This window comes from Apus apus, chromosome 1 (genome assembly GCF_020740795.1).
Source record: "Apus apus isolate bApuApu2 chromosome 1, bApuApu2.pri.cur, whole genome shotgun sequence".
Classification (NCBI taxonomy): Eukaryota; Metazoa; Chordata; class Aves; order Apodiformes; family Apodidae; genus Apus; species Apus apus.
This window is the reverse complement of record NC_067282.1, coordinates 152843677-152857999: the sequence shown is the minus strand read 5'-3', so window position 1 is coordinate 152857999 and position 14323 is coordinate 152843677. Positions and strand designations below refer to the sequence as shown.

General features: G+C 48.2%; 1 protein-coding gene across 1 annotated transcript; it reads right to left on the bottom strand.

Annotated features, from left to right (window-relative positions):
• Positions 1 to 2276: 2276 nt before the first annotated feature.
• Positions 2277 to 5525, bottom strand: ATF4 (activating transcription factor 4). The gene is made up of 3 exons (XM_051635775.1): positions 5137 to 5525; positions 3744 to 4058; positions 2277 to 3211 (listed from the first exon to the last, which is right to left on the bottom strand). The coding sequence occupies exons 2-3, from the start codon at positions 3958 to 3960 to the stop codon at positions 2361 to 2363; spliced, it is 1068 nt and encodes a 355-aa protein (XP_051491735.1). The 5' UTR covers positions 3961 to 4058; positions 5137 to 5525; the 3' UTR covers positions 2277 to 2360.
• Positions 5526 to 14323: the final 8798 nt, after the last annotated feature.

Sequence of the window (14323 nt, the reverse complement as noted above, 5' to 3'; positions counted from 1 at the left end):
CTTTGGAGAGCTGTCTAGTTCTGGGGCCCCCAATGCAAGAAGGACATGGAGCTGTTGAAGCAAGTCCAGAGGAGGGCCACAAAGAAGATCAGAGGTCTTGGAGTCGGGCTGAGAGGGTTGAGATTGTTCAGTCTGGAGAAGAGAAGGCTCTGAGGAGACCTTATAGTGACCTTCCAGCACCTGAAGGGGCTACAGGAAAGCTGGGGAGTGACTTTTTACAAGGGCTTTTAGCAAGAGAATGAGGCGTAATGGAATAAAACTGGAAGAGGGGAGATTTAGGTTAGGCATTAGGAAGACATCCTTTAGTTTGAGGATGGTGAGACTGGAACAGGTTGCCCAGGGAAGCTGTGGAATCCCCCTCCTTAGAAGTGTTCAAGGCCAGGTTGGATGGAGCTTGGAGCAACCTGGTCTAGTGGGAAGTGTCCCTGCCCATGCAGGGGGGCTGGATCTAGGTGATCTTTAAGGTCCCTTCCAGTTCTATGATTCTATGAAACTAAGACACTCTCAAGGCTGCAATAGGACAGATAATTTTTCTGTTTTGAGTAACATTAGGGACCTTTTCCCTCCCCGATCCAGCGCTGGCTGAGGCCAGTCCTGAAGCTGCAGCACGGCGTGCACATGCCAGCCAGGCTGGGACGTGCAGGTGCCTGAGCCAGGCAGCTTACTGAGGTCATGTCAGTGCAAGTGGGGAGGAATCTTAACTCTGCGAGAAGGGTGTACATGTCCACATGCCAAAGCTGACTCCAGCAGGCCAAGCAGGGATTAGATGCCACTAAATCTGGCTATCAGTGGCTAAAAAAAGAAAAAAGACTCACACACAAAATAATTAAAGATGGCATGTCCCAAATCCTGAAGCTTCTATTAGGAGAATATGGACACACTGGACATGGACCTTCAATGACATTCAGAACCTCACAGAACTAGAACCAACCACATTTCCTTGCATTGAATGCCTAGATTCAACTTACCCACTAATAGAAAGGCACTAATTAATATCTACAGGCAGAAACCATCCTGCTGCTTGCCTGTCCTCTTTGCGTCCAGGTTCTCCGCAGTGTAGAACAGGCAGACACCATCACAGCAGGATTGTTTTTTTCCCGTTGCAACTTCCCTGTTGCCATGCTCCAGCACCAGAGCATTAACTAACCTGCCGCAGCCCCACTGAGAAATGCCAGCCCCAGGAGCCAGGCGGCAGCTCGTTGTCAACAACCCCACCTGCATCCCCAGCACGCACACACTGCTCCAGCAAGACTAGCACCTTCACTTCAGCAGCTGCAGGGCTGCCTCAGGACTAGAGCTGAACTAGATCTCTGGACCATCTGTTCCCTTGGTAGAAGGCAGTGACCACAGTGTACTATGTCCAGTTCTGGAGCCCTCCACACAAGGACAGAGCTGATGGAGCAAGTTTAGAGGAGGGCCACAAAGATGATCAAAGGGCTGCAGCACTTCTACAACGACAGGCTGAGGGTTGTTCATCCTGAAGGAGACCTTATGGCAGCCTTCCAGTACCTGAAGGAGCCTATAGGAAAGCTGGGGAGGGCCTTTTCACAAGGGCATGTAGGGATAGGCCAAGGCGGAATGATTTTTAATATGAAAAGGTTAAATTTAGATTAGGTATTAGAAAGATATCTTTACTGTGAAAATAGACACTGCCCACCGAAGTTGTGGATGCTCCCTCCCTGAAAGTGTTCAAGGCCAAGCTGTGGCACTGAGCAACCTGGTCAAATGGGAGGTGTCCCTGCCCCTGCAGTGGGGGTGGGACTAGATGATCTTGAAAGTCCCTCCCAATTTACAACCATTGTGATTCCATGTTTACACCTTAAAATTGGGTTAATACTCAGTGGCTGTCTGGAGAAGCCTCCACATCTTTCATGCTTCAGCACACCATCTTTCTTCATGCGAACTTTTTACAATCTGCAAGTCTTGAAAGCTTCCCAACCAAGAGCTCACATTTTGCTCATCCGTCTGCAACAATCTTCCGTGGACTCTCCCAAGTCCCTCAAATGGAACACCTTTGCTACTGAGAAACTGGGGGCACCTCAGTATGACCCCCCTCCCTCCAGTGTAAGTATGTAAGGTCTTGCCACTCACATGTAAACCGTATGTGGGTGAGCAGCCACACTTGTGCACTTGCTCTGCAGCCACTGCCCAGCAGACCAAGAAGCACACAACAATGGTTACATCATGCTCCCAACAGCTTAGTGTCTGTGTTTACACCCAGGTTTAGTGCAAGCTATGCTTGCTTTACAGGTAACTCAGTTATTTCACACCAGAAGTTTACTATAAAATAATTTATTAGACAGCCATACACAGCTTTAGCAGGAAGCTTATATACACGCACATAGAAACTGCTGACTACCCTACTCAGGGACTCTAGCTCTTTTGCCCTTGGCCTTGCGGACCTCCTCAATCAGATCTTTTAAATACTGAATTTCCTTACTAAGGGAATCTGCTTTCTCCTTCAGGGCCTGATTCTTCTGCTCTAACTCTCTGCACTCCCCAGACAGTGCCTCCTGTTCTGCCCTCTTCTTCTGCCGGTAACGCGTGGCAGCCGTCTTATTCTGCTCCATCTTTTTCAGTTTCTTATCTATTTTCTTTTCTCCTTTTATCTTTGCTGACACTACCTTCTCTGCAGGGTGATCATATGGTTTGGACCGCACAGCGCCACAGTTGGCATCTGCAGGAAACTGGTTGTGATTGGGGGATCCAACCGAGTTGGTTGGACTATGCTGGGGGGTTCCCAGGTAGGAGTCTGGGCTCATGCATATTCCACTATCATCAGAATGGTTCTCCTCCTCCTTCTCAGACTTGGTGATCACTACCACAAAGGTGGGGCCCTCCTGTTTTCTTTCTCCTTCCAGAACATCTACTTCACTGCCTAGTTCTAAACTAAATGAATGGTCTGGAGTGGAAGTCAGAGACCCTGGGGAGAGGGGAAAAGACCAAAGGGAAGCTAATGGGGCCATGGGATCTGCTCCAATTGAAGATTCAGGGAGATGGGTGATTAGGTCAGTTATTAGTGGAGGTTCTTTGTTGTGGAATTCCTGGATGGTAGGGTTAAATAGGAGATCACACGTGTCTTCCAACGTGGCCATTAGCTCGTCTGGTGAGACGGTGGCTTCCAGATGTTCCATACCTAACAGGGCATCAAAATCAAATTCCTTCAGATCCATCTTCTCCACCATCCACTCCATGCCAGAGAAGGCATCCTCTGCACAATAAAAAAACCGTACCATTTAAGTAAATCAGCAGTCAGTGCAATTCAAGCTTTCACCTAGAAAAACTTTTTAACACCTTCCCAATCTCTAGTATTGGTATATAAAAAAAATACAACCATCAGAAAAATCTGCCATTAACTGCAGGAGACTGGAGGGTACACTCTAAGCCATCAGCTATTCCGACATTCCATCCCTCTTACTCTTAACACCAGCATAATTCAAAGCCATTTGAAACATACAGCCACACTTGTTTCTTGTGACCTCTGCCAGTGAGTAGTATTTAACAGTTGGGATGTTATTAAAAAGGGCTACAGAAGTGTAACTTTACCACACACCAGTCCAGTAAACAGCAATTCTGTGTTGTGTAAGCAGCACAATGCACATGCTCTCCATGCAGAGGAAGGCATGTGAGGTTTCCTTCACATTTATGAAAACCTAGCAATTTTGTTATTTAATTGGAATGTTACTAAATATATTGTGCACCACTGTAATCTATGGACTTCATGCAAATAAATAGTATCTTACCCTGGCTGCTATCTATGGTGTTGCCTAAACTGTCCACAGCAAGCCAATTGGAGGAGACTGCCTTAGCCTTGTCGCTGGAGAACCCATGCGAACCGAGGGGCTCGGCCACCTCCAGGTAGTCATCTAGGAGTCCCAGACTCTCCTCAGCCACCGAACACGGCTGGCTGAAGGGGGATAATGAATCCCCCAACAGCATCTCGTTGTTCAAGAGGCTCATCTTCGTCAGTTTTTAATGCTTTGATGTCGAAGGATGTAGACAAGTAGCGGGTCTTTCTGTCGACTACAGCAATGCTGCTGTGCGGTGCCTTGAAAAACCTGCAAATGAAACTTGAACTCATCAGGACTTTATTCGACCAGGGTAGCAGTAGCTTTTTAGAAACAACGCCACTTCAGGGATCACGTTGGTCACCTATAGGTTTGTAGGGCTTCTCCGTTTTGGAGACTCTTACTCCCTCGAAACGTTAACATCTTGACGTTTTCCATCCCTGTCTCAACAGCTCCCCAGAGGGCCCCAGCGAGGGCTGCCCGGCTTCCTCACGCCCCGAGCGGGGCAGCGCAGCGGCCGGCCCCGCCCCGCCGCTCTGACTCAGGCCCACGCCAGCAGCCGCGGCCATTTCGCGATCCTGCCGCCTCCCCCCCACCCCCCCCCCCCGCCACGGCCGCCGCCGCCATTTTGTCTCCTGCCACGTTTCCACCGCGGCTCCCGCCCAGGCAGGGCCGAGTCGTGCCGAGGACGGGGCGGACAAGGGGCAGCGGACCTCTCCGAAACCGACCTAGTTACGAGACGTGGCGTTCTGGGCCAGAAAGCCCATCTAGTGTCACACGCACCGCCTTTTCCCCCGGATTTCCAGCGGGCTACGGAATCTCTCAAGAGCATCGGGGCAGACTGAACGCTACAGCAGGACAAGGGGATTACAGGACTGCAACCCTGCTGCCCGTTTATGGACAGACCCCGTTGATCGGGACCATAAACCAAGTGGTACTTGGGAGCCCGAGGTCTCCAATGCCCCATTTCCCCCCCATCTACAGCAGCACTCCCCCACGCCGGGTAAAAACACCCTGAGAATGTAGTGCTCTGCCTCCCCTCAAACAGAAACACATCAACTTCTAGGAATCGAATTGTCTTGAGCTATGGAAGACACGGGAATTTGGCCTTGCTCGGCCTGAAATGGCATTTCCTGCCATTTTTGACACCCGCCGCCGAGGAGGCTGAGGCTACACAGGGATGTCCCCTCTTCCCCACCTCATTTCCCTGATTTTTCTTCCCCCCCCCCGGGAGATACCATCCGTTACCATACGAGTGACAAACCCGCGCCCTAAGCCCACTTAAAAGGGGAGAAGACAACGACTGGCAGCACAGAGGAAACACGCGCCCCTGGCACACGATACTCACGCCATGGTTGCAGGTGCCGGGGATGTGCTGAGGCCGCCGCCGCTGCTGCTGCGCCTGCTGCACTGGCCGATGCCGCCGCTGGCCCTGCCGCCCTTAAAACGCCATGGCGGCCAGGGGAGGGGACGCTGCTCCGGTCCGCGCCGCGCGGGAAGTTGCTGCGCTCACAGACACGAACACAACCTAAACCTCTCACGACAGACGGACACAATGAGGTGGCACCACCCGCCCACCCGCTTTATATAGGAACCGCCTTCAGCAAAACAAGATCCGGTCGTGAGGTGTCCTTCCGCCAAGCGTCACCTGCCTCTCACCAGCGCCCGCCGGCCCGAAGCCTGCCTTTCTGGCGTTCTCTCCTTCCATTCGGCGGCGGGTTCATCGCATAAGCCGCCGACAAATAAAAAAACAACAAAACAACGCCCCACGACGAGGCGGACGCAGAGGGAACTATATGGTGTCCGTCCGCCGCTCTTGCCGGGCGAGGCTGGGTCACGTGACCGGAGCAGCTGAGGACGCTCCCCCCCCTCCCCGCGGTGCCGGGGGGGGGGAGGGGGGGGCAGGTTTTAACCGCCAACAAAGCCTGGGCGCCCGCTTTGGCGGCGTCATGCAGCGTGCCACGTGGGAAGGGAGGCGCTGATTGGCTGGAGCGGAGCGGTTCGCGCGCACTCTGCGCTGCCATTGGTCGAGGAGCGGGGGGGGGGGGGTGTGGGGGAGGGGACGGGACAGGCGGAGCACCTGGGCAGGTGTCCCTGCGCGCCGCGGCGCCGCGGCGGCCTCCCCTCTCCCTCCGCCCGTCGCCCCCGGTTGTGCCCTGCGGACGGTCCTGCCGGGGCGAGGCTGCTGCTCCCCTGGGGCGCTCCGCGCGGGCTCCCCCAGATAACGTGTGTTGTTGGACCCGCGCAGGTGCTGAAAATTTAAGTTGGTCGCTCCGCAGCTGAGGAGCGAGAGCTTCCCCGCCCGCCGTGCCGCAGTTTGGTCTCTGGGCTGTGTGCAGGCGCTGCTCGGGCTGACCTGGGCGTTAGCGGGTCAGCTCCGTAGCCCGGCGGCTGGGAAGGGCAGCACCCCCTTTGAAAGTGTCCCAAGCGCGGTTTCACGTTATGGTTTGTTTTATCTAGATCATGGTGCTAGGAAAGAATCGCAGGATCACAGACTCGGAGGGGTTGGAAGGGACCTGGAAAGACCATCCAGTCCAACCCCCCCTGCCAGAGCAGGGTCACCCAGAGCACATCACACAGGAACGTGTCCAGGTTGGGTTTGAATGTCTCCAGCGAAGGAGACTCCACAGCCTCTCCGGGCAGCCTGTCCCAGTGCCTTCCTCCTGCCCCTGTTCCCGGCCGTGCAGTTCCACCCGCAGGGCTGGCCCCCTGAGCCAGCTCAGCCAGCTCACCCCGCAGGAGCCTCACGGGGGGTCAACAGCTTTGGTTTCAGCCCCTGCCTCGTTTCACTCGGGTCAGGCAAGCGTCAGCCGGCTCTGGCGAGCTGCGAGGGTGGGCGCCTGTGTGCTTCCTGGCTGTGTCAGAGTTACCCAGCTTCAAACCGTTTCCTTCCCACGGTGCCGACTTCGCGGTGTGCCAGCCGCTCTGAGAGCTGTGGCGGATCCTGGCTTTTTCAAGCATCGTCATCCTGCAGGTCAATTTGCTCTCAGCTACTTCTTCAGAAAGCTCCACTATTTTCCAGCCAGGGCCTCGGTAGTATTTGTGTAAAGCCACGGCCTTCCCTGCGTTTGCTCAGGTGTGACTATCTGGCACTTACTAAACAACTTCACTGATAATTCGTGAGGATGGGCGTGACCAAGTTTCTGCTTTTAGCAGTCTGATGTCACCATCATCACTACAAAGCAGAGTATGTCACTCCACATCTGTAAACTGAACAATAGCTGCTGAATGAAAAAGGCAATTTTTTCCTCTTCGTGGGTTTGCTGAGTTGTTTTGGTTTGGGTTTTTTGTTTTGGTTTGTTGGGTTTGTTTATTTGTTTGTTTTTGGTTTTGTTTTGGGTTACTTTGTCTAGAAGCAAGCACAGATTTTGGAATGACTCATTAAAATGGAGGAGGCACAGTAAAATGTCCTCCAGTGCTACAAAACACCACAGTATCAACTCAGCCACCTAAGATGACTGTTCTGATAAATGGAGCAGGCAGATCTTGCTTCAAAGCAAAATTTAGAGGGTGCAGCAGCTTTTAAAGAAGCCAAGTGGGTGATTGGATGGGTGGACAGCATCTCCATGTCCTTCCTGTCTCAGGGAGAGCTCTCACATCCCCTGCCATGCCTGTTTGCCCCTCCTTGAAGTAAAAAGAAAAGGGTGTTTGTCTGACTGTAATCATAGCTAAATAACCAGAAATGCTATACACACCAAATTCTTCATCTTGAAAAGATAATTAGAGATTTCTCTGAAAGGACTCTGGGTATGTGTGAGCAAGAATCACACAAGCAAAAATGAAAACATGCAACGAGGAACTTAACCCAGATCTGCCTGTTTCCTAGTTGCCTGGTTTCCCTTTTAGTGGGCAAACTCAGGTGGAAATTATTTAACACGCCCCAATCCAAAAAGTGAAATCAAGTAAGCAGAAGCGAGCCATTTAATGAACAACATATTATCTCCTGTTTCCTGAGGGGCTACAGAATTGCATGTTGTTACATAATTTCATGAGCTGCATTCCCAATTCCTTTTTAAATCACCTTTCTCCATTTGCATATACCACATCAAGAAGTTTCTCCTTTGTGGCGAAGGTTTTTCAGCCGATGTAGCAGATTAAGCCCAAGCAACAATTTATTAGGATTTCTTTTACAAAGAAAATGACAAGTATTTACTAAGCAGAGAACTACTGGCTACCTGGTACTGACTCAGAAGTGTCTGTAAGGTGTTTCTTTCTACTGCTGGGGATTATATTTGTGGCTCAGAGACTGTGGAGAGACGTGGCAGCCCAGAAGAGAACTGAATTTACAGCACAAAAAGGTGGCTTCTGAATGAAGACTGATTTGTGTGCATGGTCAATGAACTCCTGCTGACACATTAACAGCTTCACCACCATGGGTGTTATTTTCCTGCCCTGGATACTGTACCTTGGTATAGGGAGCTCCCCTGATAAGTAAAATCTATTGTGACACAGAAGCGAGGGCCAGCTGCAAGTGAAAGGAGCTGCTTGTGCAGAGCTCACTGCAGGACAGAGGCCAAAGTGACCTTGCTGGGGAGTGATGGACTGCCTTGATAAATACAGCACTGCAGAAAGACACCTCCAGCCAAACAGCAGCACCAGGAGGTGGAAAACTAATACTCTTCATTCACCCTCCTCCATTATTAAGATGGAGGGACAATATATGACCTTCTTTTATCTTTTCTTTTCTTTTCTTTTCTTTTCTTTTCTTTTCTTTTCTTTTCTTTTCTTTTCTTTTCTTTTCTTTTCTTTTCTTTTCTTTTCTTTTCTTTCCTTTCCTTTCCTTTCCTTTCTTTTATTTTCTGTTCTTTTCCTTTATTTTCTATTCTATTATTTTCCTTTCTTTTCTATTCTTTTCTATTCTTTTTGAGAGTTAACATTGCAAAGCAAAAGAGGTTTTATTCTTCCACCAGCAAGCATACAGGAGATAAACACACTGAATGCTGTTATTAAGTACACAAAAGACAGGGAGGACGTAAATGTTTCCATAGTAACATCTGCCTGCACAGTCTACACTGTCTCTGTAGGATGCTCTCAGGAACTGTCGGGGGGGGGGCAGGGGAGGACTGGTGGGCCTCTGTAGCAGCAAGTATTGCTGGGGCTGGGAAGGAAACTGGCAAAAGCAAAAAAGATGGAGATGTTTGCCCTTTCCCGAAGTGCTGGGAAAGCCTCAGCCAGGGAGACTTGCTGGCAGATGCTGCATCAGGCCAGCACATGACCCCTTTGGTGGCACTGGGCAGGTGGCTTTGAGTCCTTGCTGAGCCTCACTGCCCTGAGGAAGGGGCAGATGGGCTTTTGGTTGGCCCTGGGCCCTGCTGGGGTGGCTGGGGAAGAGGGGGCATTGCCTGCTTTGCAGAAGAATGAGTGTGAGGGCAAGTCCCTGAGGGGATTCTTGTAATGATTTCTGTCCTTCTAAGCTTCCAGCAGAAGGGATAGGAAGCCTTACCCCACACTTCAATTAGCGAAGCATTTCCAGAGACCAGGAGGAGTTTTTTCTGGAGACAGAGTGCTGGGTGAAACACAAAGAAGGAATGAGGCAAAGCAGCTAGACATTTTGATCGATTTAATGGGAGAATTACCTACAACCTCTACAGCACAGGCTAATTTGCAGTGCTTGGTTGCTTCTCTCCTCATGTGGCACAAACAGGTACCCAAAGGATCTTTTCTGCCAGATTCTCATCATAAGCTATTTAGGGATTGCTTTACAGACCTGCCATTTTAAAACTAGATTGAAAAGCAAATATATGAGATTGAAGATCAGGCTGGGAAGTATTAATGTCCATCTTTTATTACATGCAAACAGAAAATAAGTTAGCCATATGCTCTGCCTCATTTGTTTTGCACTAGTGCACCAAATGGAATCTCTAATAAATCATTCATTGCTTATCAACTCCCTCACTGTCTTATGCTTCCATCCTGTTACGTAAATACCACTGACACTTAAAATGAGGCTAATAAAAAAAAAGGATTAAATCTGCAATTTACATTTGCAACTTGCAGTTCAATTGTTTGAGACAGAAATGGAAACCATCCTGGTTGTCCACCTACATTTTTCTTACTGTGCAAACGTGGGCACGCCAAGCACATGCTGATAGCTCAGACAAGATGGCTCTCCAGAGGCTCAGTTACTCAGAATCAGCCGGGCTGTGGCCAGCTGCCACAAATAAAAACATTGTGCAAATCTGGTACGAGGGAGGTGAGTTTTTACTTGTAACTTGCCCAAGCATGAATTTCTTGAGCAAAGCTACAACTGGTTGAAAATGATGTGCAGCAAAAAATATGTGCAGAGGGGGAGGAGGGTGCTGACTTTTGTTCAGACCACTGGTGGATCTTTTTGGTTTTCTTCTTGTTCAGCCTTGTTTTATGATGATGAAAGGACCTGAGGGTCAAGAATAATCCCTCATGTGCAGTAGTGCACGTGAGAGCAGTTTAGCGCAGAAACAAAAGCCTTCCAGTTGTCCAAGCAATAAAAGAACACATACATATCTCATGGCAGCAGTTGTTCTTCATATGAGAACTAGCAGTTAAAGTGATACCCACCTCCCCAGACTGTGTTCAGTGCCTATCACAAAAGTTATGTATCTGTAGGTTATCAGCATTTGCTGGAGTCACACGTGGCAGGTGCCTTGTGGCTTTGTGTGCAAAAGGATGAAGAGGAGAGTGACAATGCACATTCCTTCCTTTCTAGCTGTGTGAAGTTAGTGAGAGCTGAGGATGACAGGTTTGAGTTATGAGACTGCAGCAACTTAGCCACAGCCACCAGTGGGTGAGTTAACAGCCTGTCACCATGTCAGTGGGTTTGTCTTCCACCGTCTCACTGCCCTTTAGACTCAGCAGAATGAAGATTCCTTGCTCTGACAGTCCAACTGCACACCTGAACCTGGCACCTAAACTAGCAACTTTGTCTGAAGCAGGTGGGAAAGTTATTTGAGCTTGAGTTATTTCCACCTCTCTGTTCAGTGAGGGGAGGGAGAATGCAATGAAATTATGAGTGAAAGGCTGAGAACACCAGACTATGCTCTGTATGCTCCATCTGGGGATTTGGTTTTAACTTCACACAGCTTCAGAGTTGTCTTGATAAGGCCAGGAAGAGAGACTGTGAATGGTTATATCCTATTAATGACCCAAAACAGGATCCTGGGGATACCTTGTGAGATCTCTTTGTCTCCGTTGCTGGCAGGCTGCTTCAGCAGGAGCATAGACAAACCAGGTAGTTCACATGAAGCTGTGAAGCTCATTGGGGGATAAACTATCACTGAAGTGGTAGCTCCCCAGGTACCCAGGGAGGAACACTGCAGACATTATTCAGTAATATTTTTCCATTCTTCATAGACAGCAGCTGCTTGGTGGCTGGAATCTACCAGCAGATTTGGACCTGTTTTAATATATACTTGTTTATAGGGGAGGAGAGAGAAATTCCTGGTGGGTGTTGACACAGTCAGGATATCATTGAGTTTATAGCTTTTTCCTGAATGACTTTTGTGACTGTCATTTTCCCTCCTAAGGCCTCTGCATTACGAGATTTGGCAAAGGATGCCAGAAAGGAGACTATTTTGGAAGACTTTGAGACTTCTCAGCTCCCTGCACCTGTGCATGGGCTTGTGGATGGTCTCAGCAGAGTCTCCTCAGGTGCATTACAAGGGCACTGGCCATGGGCAAGCTGGATAATAGTGCCCAAAGAAGACTTTGTGGCCAAAGTATCATATTGAATAGGTGCTGTGACTTCTCAGTCTACTGCCTTCCCTTACTTGTGCCACAGTGTCACTGCCACTAGGCAAGGCAGGCTCTGTCTGATCACAAAAGGGTGAAGTCTGTTCCAGGCTACAAGGCTTGGGAGTCCAATCTGCTGGTAACACCAAGCATCCTCTTTGCACTTTGCAGTGCAAAGTGATCGACTAAAGATGGATCACCCTTCTTTTTATTAACTTTCTCTTCTTACTTAAGAAAGAAAATACAAAATTAATTAAAATATTAAAAAAGAAAAAAGAAAGAAAAAAAAGAGGAGAAAGGTTCCTAATCCAAATCACTAGCTCACTGTTCAATAAAAGACACTGGACTAGATGCGTTCTATCATCTCTCTTGAGACCACAGGCAGTGATTTGGAAAAAGAGAAGGTTTGTGCCTTGGTCACACGCTTGCCTCAGCAAAAACCAACCTCCACTTGAATACCAGGAAGCTGGGACCCCTGCCAACATGCTCTCTAACAAGCAACGTGAGAGCTGTGGCTCTGTGGGATTACTGTGTCTTGCACCACCTTTGCTTCAAGTGTACCTCAGGCCCCCTGACAGCATTTCACCACTGCTACAAACAACCAGGAGCTGAACATAATTCAGATTATATTATCTACGTAAGTGGCAGCAGTTATTACGTCCAAGGCCATAACTATCCTCTGTGCTAAATAAATTAAAGAATTTGAAGGCAAAAATGTCTCTCTGCCATATTGCTTCCAGGAATGATTGCTTCTTGCATTTCAAAGGAGTATGAAGCCTGCCAGGGTATTACGAGTTTTGAAGTGATTTTTGTTGTGGGACAGGTAAAGAGCCAGAACACTCCATCATTTGCAATCTATGCCTTTGTGTCTGTTGCCTGTTTGGTCTCTGTCCTTTGCAATGCTGAGCAGAATGAGTCAGGAGGATCTTACACAACTGGGGTGACAGTAGTGGGATGTCTGATGGGACAGTATATCACCCCTGTGCCTGTGTGGAATGGTGACAATTCTGCTGCAGTGAGAGGCAGGGGGGTGGGCTTGAGCTGAACCAAGGGAACTGTTGCCTAAAAAAGAAAGTCTAGAATAAAACTGAAAACTCAAGCGAGCAACTTTTGCCCATTATTTGTATGGGGAAGGCTTTTCATGAAGAATGTGGTTAGAATATATATATATATGTCTTTTTTTTTTTTTTCCCCTGAGAAGCTTAGCACTGAGTGTTAATAGATAGATCAAAGAGCGACTTAGTCACTGGAGCCAGAGAAATTGAACCAGGGCAGCAAAGTAAAAATCAATCTGACTTTTAGTGTGTTTAAAGTGATTTTGTTCAGAACTGACTTCTGTGTGAGCACTTAGGAAAGCTTAAGATCATGAAGTCTGAGTTCCGTGAGCCAAACTCTGTCTCCCACTCTCCTGCTCTTCGTAAAACAACAAGAACACTTTCCATGTATGGAGTGATTTCAGATCTTACCTGCCTTACCCATTGGTTTGACCACCCCTCTTTCACCTTACCGTTTGCAAGATTATTCCACAGGATCACATACTATAAAGATATTATTAGTCTGCTGACCACATTTCTGGCTCTGTGACTTGTGAACAATGCTGTCCTTCTCAGAATATGCCAGTAAAACTTTTACACTGTCCTACTGCTGATTATAGGGGACTCCCTGACTACATGACAGCTATTTTAAGAAGGTTTTGATTCTTTTAAAAAAAAAAAAAAAGGGGGGGGGGGAAACAGAAGGATATTTCTTCATAACCTCAGATCATAAAACTCAGCCTGCCAAGGATAAAGAAGATAAAATGCAGCTACCTTAAACCATTCTCCAAGTGTCTGCACTGCAGCAGTCCTCCCAGGACTGGAAGCCAATACTGGGTTTCACTGGTAGGAGGGAGAATCTCCCATTTCTTACTTGCTGCCTCTGTGAGTAAAGCCCAACATTTCAAGATCCAGTCCCAGACTTAGTGATCCATGCTGGAGCCATTGAATTGTACCTGGTGTGGTTAGTGGGCCAACATATTTTATCTTATCCAGAAGTGAGGCCCCTCATTTGGAAGAGTCTCCTCTTTTTTTCCTATGAGACTAAATTTAAAAAGCAGCAGCTGTTTGCAGCTTTTCTGGAGTTTAGAATGTCAAAATAAACCTTAACAAAAACACAGAGGTGATTAAGTATCTGGCGGAAAAAAAAACAAAAAACAAAAACATTCATCATACAGCTCAACACTTCAGCACGATCATCTCAAATTTGGGGCACCATTCACCCTCTCTCCTCCAGCCTAACATTAGCTACAGAACAACCAGGCTGGAACTTATTTATTTTTAAAATGAAGAGATGCAAAAATAAGTAAGTAAAATGTAAGCTCAGCCACAGCTCATTTCCAGGACAAGACTGTGGTTATATAACAAAGCATGCAAACTATTTTGCTTTTTCAAAACTTCACCTTCCTCCTAAGCTGTTTGTTCCTTAGGCTAAGAACAAAAGAGATGCTGAGTCTCTGCAGCCTGGAGAACCTTAAGCTCCTCTTCTTTGTAGCAACCTTTCCCATACTTTTAAGTAATGATCCTGACTCACCTCAATTATTCCTTCTCTACATTAAACAAACCCCTATCTTTTGATCTTTCCTCCCTATTCATGCCGGGACAGCTTTTATGCAAAGGTGCAAACCACTGTATACATTAAACATGTGTTGCAAGCTTTAGGCTTTCCAGGCCATTACCTTGTGGGGGTAATACCTGGCACAGATTCCACAGAGCAGCTCCTTTTAGCTGTTCCCATAAGACTCCGTATGACGTGAAACGTGCTTGATCTCATCTGATCTGCTTCTACCACAG